The 8,185-nt window shown below is 44.0% G+C and overlaps 1 protein-coding gene across 9 annotated transcripts in view; it reads right to left on the bottom strand.

Moving 5' to 3' along the window:
• Nucleotides 1-775: 775 nt before the first annotated feature.
• LOC109627821 (unc-79 homolog, NALCN channel complex subunit) overlaps nucleotides 776-8,185 on the bottom strand; it is a 32,590-nt gene continuing 25,180 nt past the window's right edge. For all 9 annotated transcript variants that reach the window (XM_020084627.2, XM_069536314.1, XM_020084628.2 and 6 more), the window contains 18 exons: nucleotides 8,028-8,144; nucleotides 7,358-7,460; nucleotides 7,126-7,266; nucleotides 6,992-7,030; nucleotides 6,760-6,872; nucleotides 6,547-6,632; nucleotides 5,982-6,155; nucleotides 5,698-5,766; nucleotides 5,499-5,609; nucleotides 3,569-3,673; nucleotides 3,391-3,468; nucleotides 3,180-3,269; nucleotides 2,879-3,054; nucleotides 2,211-2,394; nucleotides 1,895-2,098; nucleotides 1,658-1,735; nucleotides 1,520-1,561; nucleotides 776-1,401 (listed from right to left, as the gene is read on the bottom strand). In XM_020084627.2, the coding sequence (XP_019940186.2) occupies nucleotides 1,213-1,401; nucleotides 1,520-1,561; nucleotides 1,658-1,735; nucleotides 1,895-2,098; nucleotides 2,211-2,394; nucleotides 2,879-3,054; nucleotides 3,180-3,269; nucleotides 3,391-3,468; nucleotides 3,569-3,673; nucleotides 5,499-5,609; nucleotides 5,698-5,766; nucleotides 5,982-6,155; nucleotides 6,547-6,632; nucleotides 6,760-6,872; nucleotides 6,992-7,030; nucleotides 7,126-7,266; nucleotides 7,358-7,460; nucleotides 8,028-8,144 (2,099 nt within the window). In that variant the 3' untranslated portion in view covers nucleotides 776-1,212. The remainder of the gene's footprint in view (nucleotides 1,402-1,519; nucleotides 1,562-1,657; nucleotides 1,736-1,894; nucleotides 2,099-2,210; nucleotides 2,395-2,878; nucleotides 3,055-3,179; nucleotides 3,270-3,390; nucleotides 3,469-3,568; nucleotides 3,674-5,498; nucleotides 5,610-5,697; nucleotides 5,767-5,981; nucleotides 6,156-6,546; nucleotides 6,633-6,759; nucleotides 6,873-6,991; nucleotides 7,031-7,125; nucleotides 7,267-7,357; nucleotides 7,461-8,027; nucleotides 8,145-8,185) is intronic.

Below are 8,185 nucleotides of genomic sequence, written 5' to 3'. Positions count from 1 at the left end.
TACAGGTGAAATCAAATTTGGCTTATTTTTGTCCAATAAACCAATTCCTCCCTGCAGAATACATTTATGTCATCAGATTGAATTCATCTTAAAGCTTGATAATGAAATCCTTGCAGCAGTGAGGATCAAAACAAAGATTAATGTGCTGTTCGGCTCTCTAGCCCTGCTGTCATGTCATCTGTTATTCTCAGACGAGAGCTTCGTGGTAATGTGGTTAGACCTCACAACAATACTTAATCACAACAAACCACATTAGGCCAAAGGTAATTGTGTTTGCTTGGTATATGCGTGGGCCAATCTGTTTCGCTGCTGCCAATGATGTGGGATGGAGAAGGAGTGGGTGTGTGTGTGTGTGTGTGTGTTTATGGGGGGGGCTTTCCACTTTGGAACAGGGGGGGGGGGGGTGACACACAACCGAAATAGTCTTGTTTACCTCCAATGTCTGGCTCCACCTTATCGAGTTATAAAGCCGCTGCTGCAACTCAGATTGGCCCCTGATCGATTTGAGCCCTGATGGCGAGAGGCAGCGTGACTGACAGTCTGACAAGGATCTCAGACCGGAGCTGGGTAATGCATGGCATGTTATTTTTTCCCGGAGACACCTGAGCTTCAGTTTCTCGTCCAGAAGAGTAAAAAAAAAAAAAAAAAATCACATAACTGATTTTATCGCTCTGCCATCTGCAATATGGTAAACTGGACATTTTCCACGTCAGCCGGGACATTGAAGGGCAGTAAATGTCACATTTGAATTTTGTCAAATGACTTTGCCTCAGCGTTTAGAAAAAACTCATACTTTTATTATTCAGCTTTCAACCAACTTAAAAAGTAATAGAATCTGAATGTTACAGAGTGATCATATCTAAGGTTCAACAAACGTTTGCTTTCAGACCCTCACTGTTACAAACATGGGTGTATAGAAATTCTCTCAGTCATCTGGTGACTCTTCAGATCTGTTGAACACAACAGTTAGGCACCTGATACAGTTATCCAACACGAGCCTACAAACCTTGGATCTTCAGCTCCCGTGCTAGTACTTCAAAATAGCATAGATTTACTGTACAGATATACTAAAGGTGCTGAACGATTCAGCCCAAATGAATCGCACACAGCATCCGTTTGCGTAAGTCTTTTTTTTTTGGTCAGAGGTTTCCGTCAGAGCAGATACACGCAGGTCCAAGGACCCAGACGACTCCGATGTGACCAGAGAAGAGGTCACATGGGGTAGAACTGTGAGGCAGCCTCCGACGACTGGATTTCCACCTGAGCCATCTTGAACTGGGTGCACTGCAGCCACTTGCGCAGGGCGAACGGAGGGGCTCCGGACGCCTGGCCCTGCAGACACTGGTGGTTCACCCTGTTCTGGATGGCCTGGAGACGCAACTGAAGCCCCGCAGATAAATGCTAATGAAGGAAGGAGGGAAGATGACAACGACTTGATTTGAAATCATCGCAAGTAGATTTTTACTTGATTGTTATTCATCTGTATCAAAAATGGCAGGGAGCTTTTTGAAGGCCTTACCTTGAGGTTTGACTGAATCATGGGTAGCCACATAGGAATTAACTAAAGAGAGGAATGAACATGACGTTGTGTTAGGCTAATTGTTAGCATGATTGCAATTTAGCAAATGGGGACCAAAATACTGGAGTTATAACAAACCTTGACGAATATGGTGGAGTTACACTCCTGCAGGGCTTCCATCAGACTGATGACATGAAGACACACCATCTCCACCATCTGATGGAAAACGATCAAAATTAACATTCATGTAGGCTACAACTCAAAAGGAATTAATTAGCTTTATATCTATATAAAATGAATACCTATAATCAGTCACATACATCAGCTAGCTTAGCTTAGCTATATCCCTATTGGTGAAGGAGAGGGCACACTCACAACTTTATTGTGGGCCATGAGCTGCAGGATACTGGGTGTAACCCGACTCCAGAACTCGAGACCGGTGAGGATGGCGCTGGAGGAAAACTCTGTCTGGTTCTGGTTCTGCAGGGACGGAGCCGCGGCCGCCTGCTCGCAGTAGATGGTCCACAGCTGGGCGAACATGAAGGCGTGGAACAGGGAGCACATGTGTAGCACCGATGTCTGGAGGAGGTCAAGAAGGAAATAAAGAAAAGGGCCAGTGAGGTGGTTATACTGTAGATCATATTAATGCATCTTAGGTGAGATCATTAGAAGAGATATGTATGTGCCAGACCTTGGACTGCTCTGGGAAACCAATGAGGATGACAATGAGATGATCTGCGATGTGGGAGCCGGCGTCGAGAGGGATGGGCATGCAGGAGGTGGAGCCCTGGTGCAGGGCACAGTGCGTCAAAGAGCCCAAAAGGAGCCAGGACAGCTGGCGGATGTGGGACACACACTCGATGAATTCTTTTGGCCTGCAGAGAAAAATTAAAAATTTATAAAAAATGTCAAATCAGCCCCAAAATACTTTTCTTGTATTTCTCAGGATAATACACAAGATCTCATTAGCTACACATTTTCTCACTTAATTTTGATGGTATTATGTTCAGTCATTTTGATTCGTGGTAGTGTGTAGGTTTTCAAATCAGACATATCTGCTAATGCTTTTCTGTTTTTGCTCAAATGAAAATAGTTTTTTGCACAGTCTTGGAGTTTTTCAGAGCTGAGGGGATATTGACCACGGACAAGATGGTTCTGTTGAATTCTGGAAATACCACAAACCAAATTCAATTTAATCAGACCTCTCAAACTGTAGGAAAATGAAACCACAATTACCTCCCAGGAAAGATACATTACAGATAAGTGAGAAAATATGTTTTACTGAATGTAACATGGGCAAACCTCTCGTTTTAAGTCATGGATCCATCACTGAACTTGTCTGTGGTTTTGAATTCTCACCCTTGTTGCATGGTGGATGGAGGATGATAAAGCCAGGGCAGATACCGCACCACGGCTTTGTTGTCACGGTGATTGCCTTTGCTGATCTCCATGGCGGCAACTTGTGCCAAGCCCACTTTCAGGTTTCCCCCGAAAGTGTCCTCATGCAGCGGTTGACAGCAAGCCTTCATATGGCTCTGAAACACAGATTTTGGATAAGAGAACGATGATGCTAAAAAAAACACAGGATGCTAAAGGTTGTTAAAAACATATGATAAAATGCAACAAACCGTGTGGTGCTCACATGAAGAACAAGACTTACTTTGAGTTTGGTTAGCGTGTGCATGTCTGCAATGAAGTCCAGAAGCTCGCTTATGTATTGCCTCATGCATTCCATTGCTGCAGTCGTGCACTATGGAGAACAAAGGCAGTTTATCCTTCAGGAGGAGTCACACTGCGTTGCGTCTTTATTTCCTGCTGTTTTACAAGGCTGATTTTAATATAATCCAAACACAAAGCCACTCGAGTCTCACCCCCGGCAGCGTCAGGATCATGTGCTTCTGGATGATGGTGGATTCTGCCAGACGTGTGCCGATATCTGCACAAACAAACTGACAAATTCACATGTTTGTGAGTTGTTGAATTTAATGTAGGAAAGAACGCTGCCATTTATTTTGTTTGTGATGAACATAAAGACTTTTTTTTTTTTACCTGGACCAGCAGTAACAAGTTTGTGTCGGGCAGAGGAGACTTGAACTTGAGAGCCTGCAGAAGCTCTAACACCACAATGCGGGACATGTAGAACTTATCTCTCTCCTGGATGCGAGGAGATAGAGAGTGGAGTAAATGTACTGATGCAGCAAGACTGCCTTTTTCTATTATCACTCTGCCTTACTCATGCTGCGAGGGGAGCACAAACTCTGTAGCCTGAATAGAGGGGGAAGGACAGGCAGCCAGGAGGGAGGGAGGGAGGGAGGGAGGGAGACAGAGAATAGACAGAATAGTGGAGCTGAGGAGTAGATTTAGGCCAGTCCAGATCTCTCCTCCCAGAGTCCCAGGCAGCTCAGATGAGGCTGTCAGGCTGCCTTCTCCCTCCCTGAGGACAGGCTGCTCTCTTTGTTCATCCCTTCCACACAAAGCCCAGCTGCCTGTTTACAAACCACACTGTCATCTTCTGGCTTCCACTTTGCCCATCTCTTGCTCTATGCAGTCGTGTTTGCTCATGTTAGGCGCAGGCACATGCTCCCGCGCTTCCACGGAATGTGAAGCCGCTTCTGACATTTTCACACCGTGTGGGATTTTATTGCGTGTACCTGTAACCTGGCACTCTCATAATTAAAGGTTAATGGAGCTTGTCCCTTCGGTAAATAGCAAATCAAAGGTGGCGCTTAAGGCAGAGGACCCGGTCCCATTTGTGTGGTGCCGCTGTGACAAATGGTGTGTGCTGTGACAAACTTTATTCAGTGCAGGAAAACCTGAATTTGTGTCCTTAAAAGCTGACCTCAGGGGAGGTTTGCTTCCCAGAAAGCTCACCTCGCCATATAACAACTGCACAGGACAGGTTCCAAAAGCAATTGCTCATAGTGACTCCGGGTTTTGAAAAGCGGATATTATACGTTGAGGAATTAAAGAGGGTGTAGAAAATCAATACTGCAGGAGACATAAAGCATGCAGTGTTGACAGTGGTGGAGGACTGAGGATCCATCTGGCCGAACGGTGCTGACAGCCCTGGCTCCATCTCCGTCTGAGACAGCCACTCTGAAACACACCATACATCCCCGGCCCGAGCACACCAACTAATCATGTTAATCAATACAGGCTGATTGCCTACTTAATCATCTGTGACACATAGGCACAATTCTGGCTGACTGGAGAGTCAGGGAAGTAGGTGTAGCACTGAAAGAGTGATGAGTGGGAAGGCCTGCAAACAGGAGCTCAACATTTTTAACGCTGCAGATTAGTTTAAAAGCTTTAACTCTTCCAGGTCTGAATAAACACCACACGTCAGCACGTGTTTTATTCCAACATACAAAACTCTACACTTTCCCTTTTCCTCAGTAGGAAAAAACTCTAAAAAAAAAGTTATTTCACAGAAATGTAATTATTTTTCTCATTAAAAATAATAACTATTAAATAAAAGTTGCAATCTATTCCAATCCAAATTATAGATTTTTATACTAGAATTATTGATTGCTTAATTATATTGAATTCTATGAAAAATTTACATTTTACTGCTGAATGTGTGTAATTGTAATGTTTGTATCTGCATTTAAAAAATCTCTGAAGATTTTAACAATATTTAACCATTTATTTTTACAGTGAAGCAACTACCAACAAAACAGGACACAAAGACACAATATCTGCAAGTTGGGGAAGCCTACCAGGGAAAACAAATGCACTACGCTCTTGTTTTGGTAGCACAATGGCATTTGGGTCTTAAATCATGCCACTATCTTTATCTGTGAAAATCTGTTCCTGGTGGAAGAGAGGATTTGATAATGAGAGCGAAGCCTTTAAGGAAACAATTTAAATGCTGGTGGTGTCATTATTCTAAAGCCATTACATTATTCAATCAACATTTATTTCATAATAAATAACAGAAAATGCTTCATGAATAAAAACAAACAAAAAGGAAAAATACCTTGTTGAAGGCTTTGTAACATAGTCCACACAGTTCTACGAGGTAGGAGAGACTGAACATGCCATACTGGATGACAAAACTCAGCAACTTTGAGAAGGGCTCCAGGAGACTCTGCAGAATGGAAAAAGAAAAGAAGATATCATTCATTCAAGACCAGGATTTGGCCAAATCAGTATGTAAAACCCTGCCCTGATCTTACCCGAGTTGCGTTTGTGGTCGGGATTTTCAACAGACAAATGATAATCCTCAGGCTGGAATCCATAGGGCACTATTGAAACATACAGATGTTTTAAAAAATTCACCTGCAGTGATAAATTGATCGGCGTACATTAATTTGACCTCCAAGACTCAAATCAATTACAATTTTAAGCCTATGTCCTATTGAACCCAACAAGGGCACACAGTTAGATGCTTTTCCTGCAGCTATAATCACATTAAACCATATCAGACCATGACTAAGTGGACGTCAGAGCCGATATCTACCTTCAGAGGGAGCACGGAGGGCAGTTTAGTGAGGAAGGTCTGGAACTGGTTGCAGATGGTTGTCCACAGGTTGCTGGGAGAGTCCATGGGGAGAGCTTCCATGAAGGTGGCAATGTTTTCCAGACAGTGCAGCATTGTGCCCCCTGCTGGCAGACTCTTCTTGTTGTTCAAGCCCTGAAGGGGGGCACAGAGGCATTAACCACAACGACCTTATATAATGAAACTCTATGAGCGAAGATATTTCCATTTAACCGATCGTTCAGTCATGATCAATCACAATGTACATGATGAGTGTAGGGGATATAGGGCACTGAGGCACAGATGATTGCTCGGATGGGTTCACACATCAGTGGCTTCTTAGTCGTCTTTTATTTAACTTTAAAACAACAATCAACTTTTACAGTGGTGCAGGGTAGGGCAGGTTTTCTTGAACGCTCTGGTGATTTGTTGTTTGTAGATGTGCTTATGCTCTACATGTAGCAGGAGCCACAGAGGCCACTGCTTTGACAAGAGCTCCTCCTGCTGGTTTAACTACTCACCACAGAGACATGATGGAAAAGCCTACCTCGAGTAACATGTTGAGGGCCGCAACTGAGCTGAGTTCATTGAAATCTATCAGGGAAGATGCAAGTGTTCGCAGAAAACTTCCATCTGCACAGGAAAAAGGATAGACATAAACAGAATGAAGCTGCTAGTATTTCCAGTGAGAACATATTAAGTTGTAAAATATACAAATGTAATTAAATGTGAAGAAAATCAGAAAGTCGGATGAACAGACCTTTAATGTTACTCTGGAAGAGTTGGGGCAAGATGCCATTCGGGGCCAGCTGGTGAAACATACAGCGCAGGAACTGCTTGGCTACACCTGCTACATTCCCTGGGATCAACATGCTGCAAAACACCACAGGGGGAGAATGTCTGAGTCGGACAGGCACTCACTCCTCACATGTATTTTTAAACTCACAGTGAACATCTGAGCGCACTGGTGTGACGGCTGTAACGTCTCATACCTCTCAGCTTGTCCAGAAAAATTGGCACTGGATGCCAACCTGAAAGAAGAAGTGGATGAGGATGAATTATGCATGAGTTCTGTGGGTGAGTCATGAAACTTCATTTAACGGTGAATTGCTGTGTGGCTGCATACCTGCCCACAGACTGCATGATGTCGAGGAGCATTGGAGCAGCCAAATCAGGGCTGAGGTGGACGAACATGGAGAGGACGACCACAGCGAGGCCGAGCGTCTCCTCGTCATACTCCTCCAGCACAGCCGCACAGTCCCGACACCTGGGACAACACGTGGAAACACATATGGACCAATCTAAGCATGAAGATGACTTGTTTCAACTCACGAACAGCTATCGTCTCATTCACTCACCTATCAGACATTGTGGTGGGCTGCTCGTCAATGAACTCCTCAGGCGCAGGGACGAACATGCTCACTGTGCTTGGTGCAGAGAGCAGGCTGGTTTTCGTGGGACCTGAAGAAGAAGAATATCAGTGATGAAAAAAAGAGCCACAGGCATTTGGTAAGACTTGGCTATTGAATAAGGTCAATGAGTATCTATGTGCATTACTTCTAATCTTACAATTCCAGTATTTTTAAACCTAGGCCCTGTGTTTATAAATGTGGCTGTGCCAATGATGGTACCTGGTACAAAAACCTTTGAATTCACTCAAGTAGGTCATCTCTATGCCGGCAGCTGCAACAAGCCAGCAGTGGCTACAATGTTATCTTATGGGGCAACAGAGACAGTCCATAAAATCTACTCAAAAAGTAATAATGCGCCATTGAGTGAGACAAAAGTAATGTTGCCAGACTCTTAGCAAAAACCCAGAATAACAATTTGACCCTTTATTGGTCACAGTTGCACCATAAGATAACAGCCGCTGCCACTGTGTCGTGGCTGCCAGTGGGGGCAATCTACTGGATCAAATGCTTTTTGCTCCCACATTTATAAACATAGGCTCATTCTCAATGTTCTGCTATTCTTCATTAGATTTATTCATTATTCATATGGAATAAATTCAAGTCTAAAGCAACTGACCCGTTTCCCAGGTGCTGATGTTGTGAGGAGCGCTGGATTGATGCTCCAGCTGTCGCTTCATGAGCTGGCTCATGGTCAGAGCGCCCAGAGAGCCTCGCTTCACCTGACGGTACTGAGCTGAAGGTCGGACACAGAGGAAAACATCTGGATTAAAATAC

Source organism: Paralichthys olivaceus, chromosome 12 (assembly GCF_024713975.1).
Source record: "Paralichthys olivaceus isolate ysfri-2021 chromosome 12, ASM2471397v2, whole genome shotgun sequence".
Taxonomy (NCBI): Eukaryota; Metazoa; Chordata; class Actinopteri; order Pleuronectiformes; family Paralichthyidae; genus Paralichthys; species Paralichthys olivaceus.
This window is presented reverse-complemented; position numbering and strand designations above follow the sequence as displayed.